Source organism: Scomber scombrus, chromosome 22 (assembly GCF_963691925.1).
Source record: "Scomber scombrus chromosome 22, fScoSco1.1, whole genome shotgun sequence".
Classification (NCBI taxonomy): Eukaryota; Metazoa; Chordata; class Actinopteri; order Scombriformes; family Scombridae; genus Scomber; species Scomber scombrus.
Window position 1 is genome coordinate 8,115,371 of NC_084991.1, and position 20,891 is coordinate 8,136,261.

A 20,891-nucleotide genomic window follows, 5' to 3' on the forward strand; every position below is an offset into this window, starting at 1 on the left:
TGTATGAGGGCTTAGAAAATTATGATAGAAGTATATGGTGGTCATTCCCATGCTCAGTTGTGTTTCATAAGTTGTTGCAGCAATTTTTGGGTTGATTCCATTTGTTACACAGATTTGGATTGGATGGTAAGCACTTCTATTTTCAGAAACGTCCTTATTGTCAGTATACCTAGGAAAGCCATAGAGCCTCTGAATGCCCAAGGTCTCTAGTTTGTGGTTGTGAAATTCCATTAGGCTGTGATTATCCTAAATGTCATAATAGTTCATTTTATACGGCCAAGTTTAAAAAGAAAATCATCTCTCTAGAATGAAATGGCTACTGTGTTGATTAGTGTCATCTCACATGAATACAATTGGGCTCATTGAATTCACAAGTTTCCAGTTATTCCCAATTTATACAATTCCAAGATTGTTTAAGAACCCCAGTATTAATATTCAAATAAACCATTTTCATAATAGGCAAAAATGACATATTTATACTGCATGGTTTTTGCCTCAAACTGCATAGCACAAAATGTTTGTCAAGGGGAGACTCATGGGTACCCATAGAAGCCATTTCCATTTGAAGCACTATTCACTCCCCTGCCCAACAAGCTTTCACGACATGGTTGGTATCAATAGATGCCTTAGGTCTTTTAGTTTCATATAATACCAGTCTCTTTACAACTGAGCGCACTACAGCCTCTGAAATGAAATAATATCAGCCGAGGACGTTTGTGTCCTTGAGGAGTTTAATAGGTTAGTAAATGATTCACTTTATTTCATGAGTAATTCATACAGAATACAATAGTAATTGCAATAAATCAAGAATGAAATTCAATGCATGTTATATAATAATCCTTTAAATGTGAATATTATCACTGTTGATTTGTTTATCGTTTAAATGCATGCAAAATTGTTGACAATGAACAACGCAGAGGTGTTCTCCGCTCTGTAGTTTCATTACCACTGTATGGTACAAGCTCTGCAGTCACAGCTGGTGATATGCTTGTAATCGTACTGTCTGGTAGTCAGGTCTGAGCATTGCAGGGCCACTGATCTAGTCTCTGAGCTCAGCTCCTGACAGCTCCTGCACTTCGGCTCCCCCTGCAGGACACCATTTAATACCCCCCTGTTGCCATGGACCAGGGCAAAGAGAGGAAGAGGACGAGAAGAAATGGGTGTAGGTGGAACAGAAGAAGGAGGGAGAAAAACAGACAGGGAGAGAGATACTCAATGTAACAGTGATCTAAAGGAACCAATAAGCAGCACTTCAACACTTACATACACATATTACTATTGACCAGTGATGGGTATATTTCTCCTCACCCTGATTGAGACACACACTGGCCATGACACACAGGCATCTTCATGCTGGTGGTACAATTGTCTATGGTGATGTTGATAGTGGACATCATGGGAACACAGCTTTGGTTACCTAGGGTTGGAGGAGATGCAGTATGTGAGGTAATCTAACGTGCGTATGAATAAAAACACCATTAATAATGGTCCCAGAAACATAGTAAATTGTTGGGTCTCTGGGACCCAACAATTTACTTGCCGAGTTGAAATAAGTCTAAAGTCAATCTAGCAAAGACCTTATTGAGCTGTTGTAACTGACGTCAATATTTTTTTAATTCTGAACTTACATGTAAAGCTGCAGTGTTGGTCATCCGAAATCCTGTTTTCCTGAAAGAAGAATCCACAAGAGTTCATGGTTAATTAAGCTTTAGTTATGGTTAGGTTCCACTGCAATCTTTGTCAGCATATGTCTGAATTTTTAAAGTGACAATACTTTTTTTTTTTTTTTTTTTTTTAAAGACTGGCCTTTTCACTTTTTAAGTTAATTTTTCTTTTCTTTTCTTTTTAATGCACTCCTTTAAAAGACACTGGCAAGTCTCCACCCTCAGTTAATATAGATGGGGGACTTTTCCCAGTTACAAGTGCAATTACACAATATTCACAATACATTTTTGCAATAGGACAACAGTAACTCAGGACAGTTTTCACTGGGACAGACCTTAGCCTGAACACCACCGCCTTCACAGGTGAACAATATGCATGGATGAGCAGCATCTTCCCATGTGTCTCCCACCTGCACAAGGTTAGACAGGTTATCATGACAATAAACTGCATATTAAATTGTCCTCTAAGGTAAAGAAATATTTTTCTTTTACATGAACAGAGACTGTATAAGATTAGACACAATATACCTTGTATGTCTTCCCATCATAACTGCATGTCTTCTCAACTGAAAAGGAAAATATTACAACATTAAATAATACGCCTTCATGTTAGGTTACATTAAAGATGCGATAACTTTACAGATACAGAAGGTTTGAACCAAATGTGATTTTCATTGTAATACAATTTTAAAACTCTAATATTGAGGCCAGAAAATAATGATATTTTGTGCCTGTACACTCTCTGACTTTACAACCTGAAAACATTATTCTGTTGTCAAGTTAGAATATAGTATTATATATATATATATGTATAGGATGTAGTATAGTATTTACAGTGTCAAAACAATCACAGGACACTAAAACACAGAGGCTGCAGCTTTGCGCCAGTAATATATATAATGTCCCATAACTGATATACAGTAATAGTATTGTTCTAACATTATACAACACATGCAAAGCTAAATAATCCAAAACTACAATAAACCTCGGAAATATGGAAATATTGAAAAAAAAGTGTCAGTGCTTACCACAAGTAATATCACAGCAAGAGGTCTTCACCAATACAGTATTAGGGCCACAAATAGGAGCCGGTTTTGGATGACACTTTTCTGTCCGAGTCTGGTTGTTGCATGTACAAATGTGACAGTTGGACTCCCACACGTCGCCCGGCTGGAAAGCAGGTACAGAGATAGTTTTCAAATCTTGAATCTAATCCGGAGCCAGAGATTTTTTTTCCCCCACATTATTCTGGGGACTGAATGTTGTGTACTACACCTTTAATGTCTATATGAGCATGGTGGTGCCGACACTCACCTGGGTTTTGTGCATCTTCTCTATTACTCTACACATTTAGGTGTGTTTGTGAGGCTGCAGGAGGTAGCTGTCACTAAAATCAGCATTCCTGCAATCATTGGTGGTAGTTTGACACTATTTGTCACATAATTCTCTACTTTCCGAAGGTTTTCTGTGTGGATCCTTTTTAAATTAAATGTTTTATATGATTTATTGTTATGTTTTGTTTCTTCTTTTGTGCCTCCTTCATACTTAATATTGTTTTACTGTTGTAAAGTGTCTTGAAACTTCATGGTGTGAATTTACACTTTCAATAAACTTTGACTTGACTTAACATGGATTGGGACAAAGCTTCTTACCAGTTTGAGCTCACCAAGTGGTCCTTTACAAACTGTGGGCGAAAAAAAAAACAAAATAAAAGAAAGGAAAAAAACACTATTTATGACATCTAAAACATGTCTCCAGAGTGAACATTTAACATAATGTGATGTTTTGAGCATGTTTTAGCATGAGAATTCAATAAACAATCCTCTAGGAGACCCTATGTCACTCTGACAGGCAATGTTACATACACTGGCAGTCATCCACACAGGCGTTTGAGTGATTTCCTGCCCTGAACTGGCCACTGGGACAGAAACACCCTGCTCTGTCGGACTCCAGGGAGGCTCCGGTTTGACGAACCCTGCAAAGCCAAACCAGAAGAAAACAGATATAGGGAAAATAGATATATGTCAAAATCTTTACATGGAAAGCATTTTGGATATTATAGGATGTGATATGAATATGGAAATATTTAGTAAAAGTCTACAAACCCTCCATAGCAGAAGTCATCCAGCTTGTTGCGATATTCAATGTAAACCAATCCTTCTGGACATGACGGTTCTAAAATATGAACAAAGACCCCACAGTTGTTACTTTGAGTATCTGTTTAAAAGGGAAGTTAACATTGAAATGAATCCAAAAATTTAAACAGTACAATACATAAAGATAATGATTTGTCCCAGGTCATGTTGTGTTAGAGAGAATGAAAAACCGTACAAGGTGTTAAAGAGAATGACGAACTGTAAAAAGGTACTGTACATACCACAGGTTCCATTAGTTAATTTTCTCCAGCCATCAACCTTGCATTTTTTAGCAGCTTGCTCCAGAGAAGAGCAAACTGTAGTACTGTTCCTGCAGGAATCAAACTCACAGTTCTTCTTAATAGTTAACAGATCCACATACTGGCTGCAGTTTTCAAAGACTCTGAGGAAACAGAATATATTATTATAGATTTTTAGTTAAACAATTATACAGCAAATTTAAAAACACACATTTTCAGTCAAGGTTCCACAAAATGAAAATACAAAAATGACTAGGATGCATGTGGTTGTGAGGGTGAAAATAGATTGTTGCTTGTAGGCTGTGAGGAGTTCCTTGAGGCATCTGCCTCACACGGAACTTTTCTCCTGAGATTAAAACATCATAACTGTTATTAGTCTTTGGAGCCATTTCTAAATAAACTACCTTGACAGTAATATTTGAGGTGAAGGAACATGTCACAGAGTGCAGTCGTGTGGCTCATTGTCATGTTTTTAATAATTTTTGGACAACAATGAAGGTCTACAACACAGAGGAATATGATAATCAGGCTACTTGTATGTAGGATCAGTTCAATGTCGGTTTGTGCACATGAGATTTACAGTATAAACAATAAGAAAAATATAGAAAATTGCCTGCACTATCCTTTAAAGTTGCAATACATGACATTCAGCAACTAGATGTTGCACTATAGCACCAGCATCTCAGACCAAAACACATGTGCATGTCCCTGAACCAAAATTATAATCATACTGTCAACTGTAGTAAACATTTAGCCATCTTGGATGATCGTGGAGGACGTGGAGGGTCTCACATGCACTTACACACATACATGGTTGGGCTGGCTATCAAAGCAAAGAGAATCTCTGATAACAACACACACAGAGGCAGTGTGCGACATAATTCACTGCTCAGGTTGCCATTACTCCATTATGTCTTTACATAACAAATAGTTGTTTTCTGACAGCCAGTGAGGCTGTGTGTCATTTATTGCACATTTATGAGTAGCACAATCATTTCCAATTCCACCACCAGTTGTGATTAGGTCTGTGTGTGTGTGTGTGTGTGTGTGATATTGTGTGGACCTTACGGGTGTAATAGCATCTCACACAGTGGGCTCCCGGGGCCGGGGTTGCAAGTGGGTGGTGGAATGGACTCTGGGTGGCAGGGTATGTCCCTTGGCGCAGAAGCACAAGCTGGCTTCCCTGGGTCTGCATACACCCAGTCATAGGCTGTCTTGTCACAGCAGCTGTCATCTTCAACCTGCCCTCCTTTGCGGATACACGATTCACCGCCACATAGACCTGGAAGGAGATGTGTGATATGTTATTGTTATATATAAATTGAGATTTTACACACACACACACAGACAGCTTTTTCCAGTAAACAACCTGAGATAAGCCATGTTCATGCTATTTGACAATTAAATAATCGCTGATGGAGGAACAACAACTTGTAGCAAGCAATAAGATGCTCATGTTGCTGTGTGTTTGTTTTTTGTGTAATTTCTGCCCACGAGTGTTAAACCATCAATCCTTTAATGCAGGTTTAACCTAAACATATGGTTTCATGTTATTTACTTGATAACTAGCCTGTGAGCTAACTTAGCAAAGCAACAAACAACTCAATTGTGCAACTTCTACTGTATATGTTTACCCGGGACACTGGAGGTTACAGACATGAATATTAGCGGACAAGTTTACAAAAATTAAATTCTATTTCTGGTGCTTGAACAGTGTTGTCACTTCTATTATGGCTAATAGTTGAAACAATGTATGCACTCAACCACACCTGTGGACCATCCCTCCCATCCAATACTCACCACATTGTCCCTGGGTGTTGTTAACGAAGTGCTCCATAGCCAGACTGACCTCCAAGACATAATATGGACTGAGGGAGACGTGAGAGCGCAACTCTGGGAGGTAGATTGACACTATGTAGTCTGTAGTCTCAAACCTCAATCCATGCGCCTCATATGGTGGCTGTATGGTCACATTGTTCAGAGTGGCCTAGGACAGAATGTATCAGTAGCAGAGTACTTAACTGTCTTGTTCTTTCAACACATTATGGTAGCCTTTAAATAGAGCTGTAAAGTAAAATTATTCAACATCTCTGGTTACAATTCATGTTGCCAAATAACAAATTAATAATGCATGGTGTGTTATATCCTACCTGTACTGCATACAAATGTGGGATGATTTTGAGTGTTGCTGTACTATTCTGATAATTCATGATGATGCCTTTAGCACAGGAGCCAGGCATGTCACAATTAAAGTTGTCCACAGCAATAGTCAGTTGATAATATGGTGACCGCTCCTCCATCAGGATGTAGGTGCAGTAGTCCAGGAAACTAAATTCCACACCTTGAAAAGATATGTAGTGGGGGTCTCCATATAGCTCACAGCGACCTAGGGGAAAGTACAGGAAATGATATGAGGAGAACTTAGTAGACAGAGTTTGGGAAGAAAACAAGATTATATTTTTGTTATTACACAACTGCTTGCCTTTTGAACAGCACACAGTGCATGACCAAACTACAGTGCAGAGCACATCAGACATGCAGAGGCAAATATTAAACATAAAATATATGGGAAGGAAGAGCAGTGGCAGAGACAGACAAAGATACACTTACAGTTACACTTCCAAGTGTCACAGCATCCATCTGAGACCTTTGAGACCTCCCCTCTGGGACAATTGGGAATTACAGGCTCTGGACAAGCCAATGGAGTCCACTTTATGATTCCATTATTACAGGTCATATTGAAGCAGTCTTCTGTCCAACTCTCACCGTCAAAACACCCTGGTGAGCTGGTGGAAGGTGTCATGGACGATGTCGCAGTTGTAGTTGAGTGAGTTGATGATGTTAGTGTAGAGGTGATGGAAGGTGTTGTTGACCAAGTTTTAGTGGTACCTGAGACATTGGTAATGGTTGTCACTGGTGGAGAGCTGGTGGAAGGTGTCGTGGACAATGTTGCAGTTGTAGTTGAGTGAGTTGATGTTAGTGTAGAGGTGGTGGAAGGCGTTGTTGACCAATTTCCAGTGGTACCTGAGACATTGGTAGTGGTCGTCACTGGTGGAGAGCTGGTGGAAGGTGTCATGGACGATGTCGCAGTTGTAGTTGAGTGAGTTGATGATGTTAGTGTAGAGGTGATGGAAGGTGTCGTTGACCAAGTTTTAGTGGTACCTGAGACATTGGTAATGGTTGTCACTGGTGGAGAGTTGGTGGAAGGTGTTGTGGACAATGTTGAAGTTGTAGTTGAGTGAGTTGATGTTAGTGTAGAGGTGGTGGGAGGTGTCGTTGACGAATTTTCAGTGGTAGTTGAGACATTGGTAATGGTTACCATTGGTGTAGAGGAGATGGAAGGTGTCGCTGACAAATTTTTAGTGGTACCTGAGATATTGGTAATGGTTGTCACTGGTGGAGAGCTGGTGGAAGGTGTCGTGGACGATGTCGCAGTTGTAATTGAGTGAGTTGATGTTAGTGTAGAAGTGGTGGGAGGTGTCGTTGACGAATTTTCAGTGGTAGTTGAGACATTGGTAATGGTTACCATTGGTGTAGAGGTGATGGAAGGTGTCGTTGACCAATTTTTAGTGGTAGTTGAGACATTGGTAATGGTTGTCACTGGTGGAGAGCTGGTGGAAGGTGTCGTGGACAATGTCGCAGTTGTAGTTGAGTGAGTTGATGATGTTAGTGTAGAGGTGATGGAAGGTGTCGTTGACCAAGTTTTAGTGGTACCTGAGACATTGGTAATGGTTGTCACTGGTGGAGAGCTGGTGGAAGGTGTTGTGGACAATGTTGAAGTTGTAGTTGAGTGAGTTGATGTTAGTGTAGAGGTGGTGGGAGGTGTCGTTGACGAATTTTCAGTGGTAGTTGAGACATTGGTAATGGTTACCATTGGTGTAGAGGAGATGGAAGGTGTCGCTGACAAATTTTTAGTGGTACCTGAGATATTGGTAATGGTTGTCACTGGTGGAGAGCTGGTGGAAGGTGTCGTGGACGATGTCGCAGTTGTAATTGAGTGAGTTGATGTTAGTGTAGAAGTGGTGGGAGGTGTCGTTGACGAATTTTCAGTGGTAGTTGAGACATTGGTAATGGTTACCATTGGTGTAGAGGTGATGGAAGGTGTCGTTGACCAATTTTTAGTGGTAGTTGAGACATTGGTAATGGTTGTCACTGGTGGAGAGCTAGTGGAAGGTGTCGTGGACAATGTTGCAGTTGTAGTTGAGTGAGTTGATGTTAGTGTAGAGGTGGTGGGAGGCGTCGTTGACCGATTTTCAGTGGTAGTTGAGACATTGGTAATGGTTGTCATTGGTGTAGAGGTGGTGGAAGGCGTCGTTGACCAAGTTTTTGTGATACTTGAGACATTGGTAATGGTTGGTGCAGAGCTGGTGGAAGGTGTTGTGGACCAGGTTGCAGTTGTAGTTGACGGAGTTGAAGTCATTAATGTAGAGGTAGTGGACTGCATCGTTGATGTTTTAGTGGTAGTTGAAGGTGTGGATGGTGTAGGTGCTGTTGGAGTAGAGGTGGTAGTTAGATGTGATATTTTAAAAAAAATAGGTTCTGTAAAGGATATATAATCTAAAACTAAAACACATTTTCCAGACTTAATTTTTTCTTTGATTTGTCCTCATGAAATGAATGTAATCAGTACTTACAGCAATTAATAATTCCGTTTTCACAGGAACTGTCAAGGATAATGCAAGAGTGAGACATATCTAATAATACATGTAATGACTTATGTTGAGTGCAGTTTCTCATCATATAAACATTTTATGCATATTATGAATGGCACAACTTACCACTTATTAGATTGAATCATCACCACTGTCCCAGGCCAAATTACAGTGTCATTAAAATAACAGGTGCAGTTTCTTAATTTGGTACATTGGCCAGTATTTTCATCATAGTATGGTGCTTCTTTTGGACATCTAGGGTAGCAGCCTTTTTCACAAAAAAACATAGTGTCTATGTTATGGTCTCAGTGGCTTTTATAAGCATTCATTACAACAATCCCTCGAACTGAAATAACCCTTAAAATAATTACATTCACAGGATTTTAATCCAATGCCACGTTTCTTCCTTGCCCAGTTTATAACACAGCCAGAATAAGACAATTGTGACTTAAAACGTAGACATAATTTTTGGAAAAGAGCATGCATTATAGATCAATATAAATTCAGTAATATTTCAGGCATCACCTTTCATCTTCAACTGATGAATAATCATTATTTAGGAATTTAGGATTTGGCTAGTAGGATGTTTTAATACGAACAATAAAGTCTGGTTTCCAAAAAATTTAAAGTGAAGTTTGTTAAGATTGTAAGACCTTCTGGGACAAATTTGAGGATTTTGAGTGAAATAAATAAAATTGACTTACCTTCCAACTTGTAAGTGAAATGGTAGCCTTTGCCGCAGGTTTGTATCTCACCACAGGCTTCATAGTGCCAGCTACACTGGCCTTGCTCATTGTAGAAGTCACAGTAGACAGCTAAAATGTTTACATGATCATAGGTTAAATTATTACAAACTGTATTATAGCAGTTTAATTACTTTGTATGTTTTGTAAATTTCAAAAGACCATTAACACCCTTTTTCATTATATAGACTTTTTAGTTATTGTCTCATATCAAACCAGGGACGCTGCTGTTATATGGTATGAACGGTAACCACTCGTGTACCAAGGTGCTTCTTAAGTAGGGCCTTTAATGCAGTAGTTTTACATTGTGCTGTTGCTACTTAAGTAAAAGGAAGTGAGTACTTCTTTCACCACTGTGTAATGACTGAACTACTTAAGGCTTGCTGTTTAACATTGTATGTTATTATTTGTTTACCTGTTGTTTCTCAGAAGCAAGAAACAACTGATTAGTACTAATTTATGTTTTTCTTGGTTTAAGTTAGACTTTATTCATTGTTAACTCCCTGCTAACCCTCTGATTGTGATGAAGAACTGAGGTGAAAAAATTACATCTTCACTTACGACACAAATCCGGTGTTCTCCATTTTACACAAACATCGTGCTCACTGCAGGCCTCTGCATAGGCTGCCACAGCTGTGCAGAACCCCAAGAACTTCCCCTCAAACTGGCAGGAGCAGGACTCTTGTACACAGGCGTGGTAGTATGGTTCTGGGTCCACCTGGGGGTTGGTGGAATATCCACAATAGGGATTTTACTGGGTTTAAGGACTCAGAAATGGTGGTCATAGCCCCTTCTCTGCAAATTTCCATTACTGTAAGTAGGTACTGTATGTTATATTAAAACAGATGAAGTTAAAATACATTTTCAATGTTGGCTGTTAGCTCTTTACTGATCTGAGTCTCTAAAGATGGCCTCTGCCGATATTTAACAATGAAAAATGTGCATAGGAATCCTACCCCTGACCCTGGTGTCAGTGGCATGCTAAAAATCATACTTTGAGGTGACAGTCTTTGAAGGTGTCTCCTGTAAGGATCATACAACGCCGCTGGGCCCAGGCCAAGCAGTAGGAGTTGCGTTCGCATGGAAATATCTCAGTGGTCACATCAGAGCAGGGGAGTGAGGTGGCCTTCCAGCTGTTGCCAAAGGCCAAGGGACTGGACACCACTAAAAGCAACATTTTTGGTAAAATGTTGACCACCATAACAGAATGATGATTACATCATAAGAAAAAGGGTGAACCCATTTACCTGCTGAGCCACTAATTTGTAAGTCATTCATCTCATTGGAGTCAAAATTCCCACACAGGCCACACACTCGGTTCTACAGGACGAAGACATGAAATAAAAAATTAAAAGGAACCATCATTTCACAGGGCAGATAAATCAATCAGTGATCACCAATGCTTTGATTTAATATTAGTGTCTGATACCAAAGTCAGAAATTGTCAAATCCAAGGCATGATGGCTTTAATCCACAGCTGACTTTAACACAGTGAATAAATAAATCGGTACAAAGCAAATAGGTTTATTATTTAAAGTGTAAAATCACAAGAGTGGTAGTACACAATACAGGGTTAGGGTAAAAACAGCCAGAACAGAACAGAAACCAATGCTTAGGAAACTACTGGTTCAGGTTTAAGTTATTCAACTGTAGTGTAAATTATTCAGCAATAGGTCATTGCTGCCAGTGGACTACTTATTAATCTTTGAGGTGGTTTGGTGGCCTGCATCCTAAGACCTGAGTGTACGTGGGGTAATGTATGGATTGAGAAGTCCAGGTCAGGTATGATGCTAGTCCATGAAGAGTTTGTACTGCAGGTGTTGAGGAGCAGTTTGTAGTCAGACTTGAATTAAATGTGGAACCAGTGAAGTGAGGACAGAATTTGTGTTAAATTTAATTTTTTTAATTCCCGAAAGAGTTCTGGCAGCTGTTAGAGAAGTCAGAGTTTTCTGAGCTGAAATGTGGAACACCTACATTATAAGCATTGTGGGCGACATAGAAGAAAGCTACTTTTGTGGCATCATTTCTGTGTGGTTCTGTCATGACGGCTGAAGAATGTATTTGGCACCTTCGGTAGATTTAAAATAAGTTGAATAAGAAAATAATAAAGCCATTAAGCAATAGTAGAAAATTGAGTTCACAGTATTTCTACATTGCTTTTAGTAGTCACCGATAAAATGATTTTACACTGAGGTTAAAAAAATGTATAAAGTTGGCTACATTACAAAATTGCTCACCCTCCAGTCTGCACTCAGCTGTATTGTTATCCGGGTGTGTTTGTCCCAGATGAGAGTTATCCCTCTGCTTGGCACTGAGATTATAATGTAGAGCCCCACTGTGTGTGTAGTGTATAGCGGAACTTCCTGCAGAGACCAGCCTTTATGGAGTCTGGTCACCATCATGTCGCTCAGTGTCAAGGTGACTTCGTCCTAGATGGCACAGGAAAGGACAGTTACAGATACTGTCTAAAGTTGTTGTATGGATGAAGTGGATGAAGGATTTAAATGAATCTGGGAATAACTGAGGGAATAACATCACAAGGTGCGCAGCTAAGTAATCTAGCGAAAACAAATCACAGAAACAGTCACCTGCAGGTCGAGGACGACGGCGCGTGAGCAGGTCAGAGCTTCATCACAGCAGGGTACACTCTCTACTCTGATAGAGAAGGTACCATTTCCATGTCCGCAGTCATCCTGAAGTAAAAAGAGCAGAGTTACAACAAATACTGGTTTGCAAAATACAGCAAACTTTAGCCTATATTTTAAAAATACCAGTTTTGATAGGATATTTGGGGGGTGCCCCTTTAATATAATATATTGTAAGCATTCCAGTTTGGTCTCACCTCTACAAGTGTGTATTGACAGTGTCCATCAAAGCGGTACCATTTGTAGTCGAAGGTCTCATAGTGTCCGTTTCCATATATCTGGCACTTCCCAGGACATTGTTCCTGAGTGCAGTTCCACTGCGCCTGACTACAGGTACTGCGAAATAAAATGATGTAAACTTTTTAGTCAAATCTCTAGCCTCATCAAAACAATATATTAGCTTCAGGAGGAATACAACTTTTGGAATAAATAAGGAGGAAAGCAACACAAATGCAGATGTTACCATGTTTTACAGTTGGTTTTGACACTCTGTCCCGCACTGAATACTTTGCCGCTGTACATGCAGGTGCAGTTTTCTGAAGAAACACAGTTTCCATGGTGATCTATATAGTGGTTATGTGGGCAGTAACAGCCACTCTCACAGGTCATACTGGCATCCTGGAAATCACACCAAAAAAACAAAACAAACAAACAAACAAACAAAAACCCAGTCTTCACAACTCAAGCAAATCTGTGATCAAATTATAGGATATATGGAAATGTGATGTGTTAGGGTAAAAATGATCAGCATTTTGGGTCAATCATTTCATGAGACACGACAAATGAATGAAAAACATGAACAATGGCAAGCCATGAGTCTAAGCATGAACAAATAGTACATGTTGACCTACCCGTGGTTTACTCAGACTGTCACAAGTTTTCTGAGCTGTGTTAACTGAGTGCTGTGAGCAGTGAACACAAACCATCCCATTGCTGCAACCTAACACAAAAGAATGATTACAGCCATGATAATATTAATCTGTAAATTGTGTGTTATATAATTTAATTTAATGATATATACTATCTAATCGAACATATAATAAAAGAAAATATATTTACCACAGTCCTTGGAGCAAGTCAGTTTTCCATTCTCACAGATGCTTCAAAAGACAATATTTGGATTATCATAATAACTTGTGTGTAGTCAGACAATATAATTCAACACAATATACAATCACTGGGAAGATCTGGTATGTGAGCTGCCCCACTTGGCAATAATGTCAATCTCTGTGGAAATAAACTACAAAAACAAGTTCTGAGTACAAAATGTCTTTGAGCATTTTGAAATGAGTAGAAATACATCAGCTCACCACTGTTGTCCATCGATAACAACAGCCCCAGGTGGCGCTGCTCCACCTGTGTAGTGACACTGGCACTCTGCCTTTGGCGTACAGATGTTTCCTTTGTTCAGATAAGTGCCTTCTGGACAGCCGCAGCCCTCCACAAAAGTATCGTCCAGCCCACATCGAGGGTCTGGATCAGACAGGTAAAGGCATGTTCGGTTGCAGGCCTGCAAGTCGTAGTAGAACCTTTGGTTCTTTTGACATATGGGAGCTGCAAAACAACATTGTGATAACATGAAACACAGCACTGCTTTCTTACTTCTAGTTGTACTTTTTAGACATTTTCATGGACATTTTTCATGGACATTTTCATGGACATTTTCATGGACATTATTTCAGTGGTAGTATGCAGGTCAAATAAAAGAAAAAGATTCAAAGTCAAAGGAGAGAGAAATCTCTTGAGCTTGTTGTAATTTTATAAAAGGGGACATATTATGCTTTTTTTCTGGTTTCCTCTTATTTATATAATGTTATGATGTTGAATATCTATGTTAAACATGTTCAAAGTTCCAAAAATTGAGGTTTATGTATGTAGAAATGCTAATTGCAATTCAAAATCTAGGGCTTCAAAAATGTATCCCTGGAAATGTGCAAAATATGGCTCCTTATCAGCTAGACTCACTGCAGTCAGTAGACTTCCTCCAGTCACCAACTTCTACACCCAGATGGGCACAGGCTTTAGCGTAGCTGGCCAAAGCAAGACACAGACACTGCTGCAGATTTCCGTCGCAGTTACAGGTTCTTTGGATGCAAGTCTAGAAATAAATATCAATTTCATGTTATCGAGAGTCCACACTTTTATATGCTGTCACTTAGTTGATGAAATCTGCAGGAAGTTTTTGACAATTTGTTGTGTAAAGGTCTTCCTACCATGTGGTATTGATCAGTTGGGATGTGACCGTGGCAATTAGAAAATACCCCCCTTGGATCGTTCAACACATCACACTTTTCTTCTGCAAATATTTCTGAAAATTTGTTTTAAAAAAATCTAATGTTACATGTGGTGAAATATTTTTTGCAAAACTCATCAGAAGGGTGGTGACTTTCTATAGTTTTCTTATTGTTCACAAATCTCATGTACAAAGCCAAACCAACAATGAACTGATCCTACTTACTGGTATTCCTCTGTGCTGTACACCTTCCAAAAACTATTAAAAACACATCAGTGAACCACATTGTTGCACTGACATGTTCCTTTACCCAAAAGATTACAACCCCATTAGTTGGTTTAGAAATAACTGCATAGTGTCTCTGCTGGAGCTTCCTGCTCCTCTTAACCCCCACCCTTCTGCTGCTTCTCCTGCACACACCCCTCTGCTCACTCTCCAGTCAGCAATTGCCTGCTGTTCCCTCCATTTCACCGGCCACACCCACTTGCACTGCCCCTACATTGTCTGTCAGCCTATCAGTTGCCAGCTTGCTCATTCTGCCACACACCTGTGTCCTGTGAGCTCATTTATGGCGCTTTTCCACTACACCGTTCTAGCACGACTTGCCTCGACTCGCCTCGGTTCTTTTTGCGTTTCCATTAGGGAAAGTACCTGGTACCTGGTCCTTTTTTAGTACCTGCTCTGGTGAGGTTCCAAGCGAGCCAAGCCGGTACTAAAATGTGACGTCGACACACTGCTGGCCGCTGATTGGTAGTTGTCGCTGGAAGCGTCATGAGCCGTCCCACACAAGAATCAAACCCGGCATTTTTAAATACCGGCAGCAGCGTTACAACCATAGTTACATCCATACGGCTCAATTTTCTTGCTTTGTGTGAGACAAAAAGCCTCATACAGCAGCAAATACACCACTGCCTCAATGTCCTCCATTGTTTATGTGTTTTGTGTCGCGTATAAAACGAAGTTTCGCGGAGCCGTGCTATGACGACCCCGCCCACGTTGAGTAGGTACTTTTTTGTAATGGTAAAGGAACCGTGTCGAGGCGAGTCGTGCTGAAACTGTGTAGTGGAAAAGCGCCATTACTCTTCAGTATTTATACAAGATTTTTTGATTGCCTGCCTGCGTTGCATCCAGTTTTATTGTATGTATAGCCCTTTTTGTGGATTTTACCCATGCCTGCTTAACTGTTCTTTGCTCTTCCAACATTTCTCAGTAAAAGTCACAGTTTTCCCCTACTCCTGCCTCTACCATAATCTCTGTGACAGCAAAGACTAATATGCAGTCGTCAGGTGTTCATTATCTGAAGCGTAGTTCAGTGTGAGGCAGACCACCACTGCTTATGTGCATATGTGGTTCCACTTACAAAGATTTGCTGACCTGTGCTACATATCACAACCTCTTGACTTCCTACTTTGTTTTTGTTCCTCAATCTTTTTTTATTCCTTTTCCTTAATGTTGTCCTTGGTCTGCACTTGTTCTGTCTTTTAATCAGCTTGTCAATCAACTTTGAAGCACTTTGAACTACATTAACCTGTATGAGAAGTGCTATATAAATAAAGTTTGATTGATTTGAAGTCAAGAGATTGCGATGTGTAGCAAAACAAGCTAGCAAAGCTCTGTAAACAGAACCACATTCTCACTGGTGTCTACCTTACATTGAACTACTCTCCAGAGACTGAAAATGTGATCATTGTTTAATCATTTATTCTGGTCAGTTCATTGTTGGTTTTGGCTTTGCCCATGAGATCTAACAATGAGAAACATAATGATAAATTGCATTTATATCATTCTTAGGTACCATTGTCTGTGCTGATGCAGGTGGGGGGTATATTCTTTATACAAACACCAACACTCCATGACTGAGCAAAAGGTTGAGCCGAATTCTCAATGATCCTGCTGCTGGTGGTGAAGTCGTCTGTGGTGTCATTGTTGCTGTTGCCACAAAGACCTTCAAAAACAAACAAGTCCAACTGTGTCATGTGTCAAGGGTTATAGTTGTGATTATGTAATTATCCAATGCTACGTCCAACATTAAATCTCTGATGCAAATATAGTCTGACTTGTGTTTTCGTAGGCTGAGATCATCACCTGAGATAGTGCCAGTGTGGTTTGTAGGTGGGGTGATGTCGAGCTGGATTTCAGGAGACATCTGGACTAGGATCTCCAAACCAAAGTATGTGTGGACCCGGACATACATGGAGGACTGCCAGTACACCAGGGCATGATCTGACCAGTGACAAAGATCAAAAAGTGACCTCCTGGGTGAGTAAATGAAGATATTATGAATGCTTTACAAGGCTACCACACTAAATTCTCACTCTTACCAGACTGATGAAGTTCAGTAATTGCCTTCTCTCCAAATTTAACCATGTTGTCTGTGAAGGTGTATGTTTCCTGCAAATCCAGTACAGTTATATAGTTTTGCAACTCTTATTTGACATTAGTTTAACACTTTTGAAGTCATATTTAAAGACTGCCTGTACCTGGAAAAGCTGGAGAACAACCGTTTTCACAGAGGGCGCCTTTTCCGAATACTTCATTACTATTGACCAGTTGGGACCCTGCAAATGGGCATAAATTATATAAATACAGTAAATATCACAACAGATAACATAAGAGGGTTAATATTACATGATGGTAGAGGAAGGAATTTTTACCTCTGAGGTCACATATGTACATTTACCAGGGACAGCATATTGTTTGCCGTCGAATGTTGTTACAAACTGCCCTTCAACGAGACATTTCACAGGGCATATTTTTTCAGAGCAATGCCACCTCCCACTATCACACAGACTGTGGAGAGACATGATTAAGAAGTTTAAACAAAAACTTCAGAAAGATTAATTTTATATACCAAATGGAAATGCACAGTTGTTATATCTTTATATTCTATGAATTTAAAAATGTTTCTTCTGCGTTCTTACCATGACTGACACTTGGTGCTACTTGTATCCCCAGCTGAGTAACTCCTGCCAGCCAACACACAGGGGCAGTTGGCCACATCAATGCAGCTGAAACCATCTGCATGATCATTAAGCACCGTACCTATGATACAAATCAGTACATTCTTTATGGTTATGCTCCTGTACAGTCTTAAAAAAGCAAACAGCAAAGTCAAATGAGTGACAAGCTCCTGTACAGTCACTTAGGGCTCACCCTCTGGGCACATGCAAGTGTTGGTGAGATCCTGGTTGGAAGATGTAGGGTTTGGGTTGGAGCAGCTGGGGATGAAGGCAGGACCGATGTCATTATACATCAGGTCTCCTGTACAACTCGGTGGAACTACATTCAACCACAGAAACAGACAATCAAATGACTAACAAAAAAAAAAGTGCCTTTAATCAAAATTTGGGGGTAGAAATATGAATCAATAAATAATGAGCAAATTTAAGACAGGTATCTGAGAGTATATTAATGAAAGAGCACCTACCACATTGGGTTAAAGCTCTCCACACGGGCCAGACACGGCTGTTACTTCCACATTGCTGTACAACTTCTTTGAAGAAAGCACAGCCGATGTATTGGCTTTGTTCGTAGCCGTAAATGTTCTCCTCACAGAGTTGCATATAGTAAGGCATCATCGCTTTCAGACAATCTACAGCATAGGAAAAGAACTCTCTGCATACCTGCAAACATCATCAGAGAAACCATTTGAACATTTGAAACAAGGACTTATTTTGTATGTTTCTACAAGTTTAAACTTGGCGTGTCTACCTTCCTTTTAATGTTTAAATGCATACAGTTGAATTGATTGACTCCCAATAATGTATTTATTAATGATCAATTTTTTAAAATATTTTAAAAAAAGCACAATATCACCAAACTTGATTGAGATTTAAATTAGTGTTAGTCATGGCAGCTGTCCACTTACATAATTCACGGCATAGCCAGGATCTCGTGTTTGACATGTGTCCTCAGTCAACACGCTGTCTGTAATCAACTGCTGCTTGGTTCCTAATTGGATAAGAGGATAAGAAAAATTTGACTATGAACATTTTCAGAACATCGACAGTAGGCCATTTTACACTTGACGTTTAACAACACAAACAATGTGTACTGCGGCTAATATTATGACTGCTATAATACAACAACTGCTGCTATTAATTCCTGTCATTTAGCCATCACACCTGCCATGTTGTGTTTTCCACACAGTCCAGTCATGTCAGTGTTCAGCTCCTGATTCAGCTCCACCTTACAGCAAGCATAAAAAACATGTCAATGGGTATGATTGGTGCTCTGCAGTACCAAACCAGCTGTGTGTAATTATGCATGATGTGTGTAGCATAAATGTCCTCTCACCCACAGAGTGTCTATCCCTCCTGGTACACTGTGCCAGGTGACAGACAGAGGAAGCACGGAGCTCCTCAGCCTGGTGTAGATGCCGTACTGAAAAATGTGCTGATAGGTGTGGTCGTACGGAAGGGAAACGCTGTCAGTAAATGACATATAGAGATATTTGTACAAATACAGAGAAGATGGGTTATCATAGTGACGAACTAGAAAGATATTTAGGTCCCACCAGATAAAGACCTGCTAAACTGTAAAACCAGATATCTTACTTCTGACTGATCTGAGGTTTTCTTATTTCCAAAGATTTGATAAAGAAAATAAATAAATAATATGCTACTCCAAAACAACATGAGAGTCACCTTGAAGAATGTGACTACTTCCAGGTATGTTTTCATTCTACTCAACCGGAGAGACAAACTATTACTAATGGAGGGTGTCAAAGATAATGATCAACTAACTTTGACAATGACATTTGATAAAACTGCCAACCTGTGTGACTGACTTTGAATGCTGTTTGAGTGAATGCTCTGTTACTTGCACTCTCACACTCATTGTTGTGCAGCTGAATAATGTGAGTTTCCAAGGTTATTATGATCTAGCACAAATACAGACTCAGTGTCTGGGTGGGTTTGGTTTGGAGACAAACCTTGACTTCTCCACCAGGATACTTCCATTCACCATAAGTTCAGTTCTGACTTTGTTGATGATGATCTCAACTTGAACCATCAGCCCGTCGTCCCCGCGGCGTATCGTGATGTCACATTCTACCCGGTTGTGGGTGAAGCGGGTGAGGGTGAAAGGGCAAGTGGATCGCATGTAGAAAACAGAGCCGTTGAAAGGTTGGACGACCCCGCTGCCGAATGTCATGCAAGTGTCTGAATACAACAAAACTCAATTTACTGACTCATGCTTCATGTATTTTAGAGTTTAATTATTTTGCCATGCTGGATTTGCTGTAATTATATACATTTTGTAATGATGTAATCAGCATTATGATGCATACATTTAATTCAATAATGAAATCTAATGACTCTTCATTACAAAATTGCAAAACAGTATCAAACAATTACAACAATTTATTGGCTTCATAAAGTCATTAAACCACATGATCAATAATCTGAAAAAGTAACTAGTAATGTATAGTTAAACTGATCAAATATCCAACATTGACTAAGTTGTACTCACATTTCTGAGTTTCTGTTGTTGTAATGGATTCACTTGTCTCTAAAACTAGAAGGAAAAAAACAGTGAAGATAAGCATTGATAAAATTAATAATAATCACACAAATACCTTGGATATAGCAGGAATGTGATTGGAATAGTAATATTGACAAATTGCACAGCACTACTGTTACAGTGCATTACATTCTTTCGAGGCTGTTTCTCTTCAGTTGTGATTAAAACTTCATGAGCCTCATCAAATTAATAAACAACTATGAAAATGAAAATTGTTTAATAATTTGATAGTTTTAATTTGATATGGGTTTTTTTGGCCACATTTGATTTTTTTGGTCATATCCTACTAATATTTTCCAGTATCCTTGTCCTATCCTTTGTCACTTTCTATGAATTAAAAAGAAATCTATATAAAATCTATAAAAAAATATTTTAGGGTGCCACAGTAGCCACCTGGTAAAGGCACATTTTGGACCTCTGTTGCAAATCATACTTCATTCTACCCATTTCTTGTTTGTCTGCACTTTCACCTGTGAAATACGAGTAAAATGCCAAGAGAAAATAAAATTGAAGTAAGTAGGAGATTGCAATGGTACCTAAGGCCAGTGAAAAGGAAACAGCCATCATCCATCGCTGTGAGGTCATGCTGCCTGATGCTCCTTTGCTGCTGGGGAGCAGGTCAATCCAGGAGAAAGTGTAGACGTAGCCTGCTGCACACAGCTTATATATGCAGTATCCAGACACACACACATACGTGCACATACACACAATTTGAAACAGGAAATTTTAATATTAAAAGAAAATCTCTTTCAGGGTACAATAGTGGTCCCTCCCTCTTCTGTGAGAAATCGTGTGAGTGTGTGTGATCAGGAAACAGCTCAGAAAAAGCAAAGAATCACTCATGAATTGATTGACGCACAAAGCAGCTCATAAAGGAAAGTTTGAAACTTGAGTATATTCTCTTAATCTCTTTAAATTTCACATTTCCTGGTAAAACAGTTTCTAAAAGGTTTTGTTTGGGAGCGGTTTACTTATTTCATTCCTTCCTCAAAACAGAGTAAGGTAAACAATGGGAGAAAGACAATGAGTGTCACCA

The 20,891-nt window shown here is 39.5% G+C and overlaps 1 protein-coding gene across 1 annotated transcript; it reads right to left on the minus strand.

Moving 5' to 3' along the window:
- Window positions 1–732: 732 nt before the first annotated feature.
- LOC134004449 (mucin-2-like) lies at window positions 733–20,484 on the minus strand. The gene is made up of 43 exons (XM_062443723.1): window positions 20,392–20,484; window positions 19,805–19,849; window positions 19,266–19,494; window positions 18,629–18,758; window positions 18,457–18,520; window positions 18,201–18,283; window positions 17,760–17,955; window positions 17,486–17,611; window positions 17,254–17,374; window positions 16,987–17,122; window positions 16,813–16,890; window positions 16,654–16,723; window positions 16,418–16,555; window positions 16,128–16,277; window positions 14,313–14,407; window positions 14,065–14,197; window positions 13,410–13,653; window positions 13,159–13,199; window positions 12,951–13,039; window positions 12,563–12,717; window positions 12,297–12,435; window positions 12,043–12,147; window positions 11,692–11,883; window positions 10,702–10,774; window positions 10,449–10,618; window positions 10,016–10,172; window positions 9,416–9,526; window positions 8,838–8,979; window positions 8,694–8,722; window positions 6,670–8,547; window positions 6,210–6,445; window positions 5,860–6,046; window positions 5,128–5,341; window positions 4,042–4,202; window positions 3,770–3,839; window positions 3,530–3,639; window positions 3,317–3,348; window positions 2,693–2,834; window positions 2,193–2,230; window positions 2,000–2,074; window positions 1,629–1,668; window positions 1,309–1,417; window positions 733–1,111 (listed from the first exon to the last, which is right to left on the minus strand). Exons 1-43 carry the CDS (start codon window positions 20,438–20,440, stop codon window positions 943–945), a joined length of 6,951 nt encoding a protein of 2,316 aa, XP_062299707.1. The 5' UTR covers window positions 20,441–20,484; the 3' UTR covers window positions 733–942.
- Window positions 20,485–20,891: the final 407 nt, after the last annotated feature.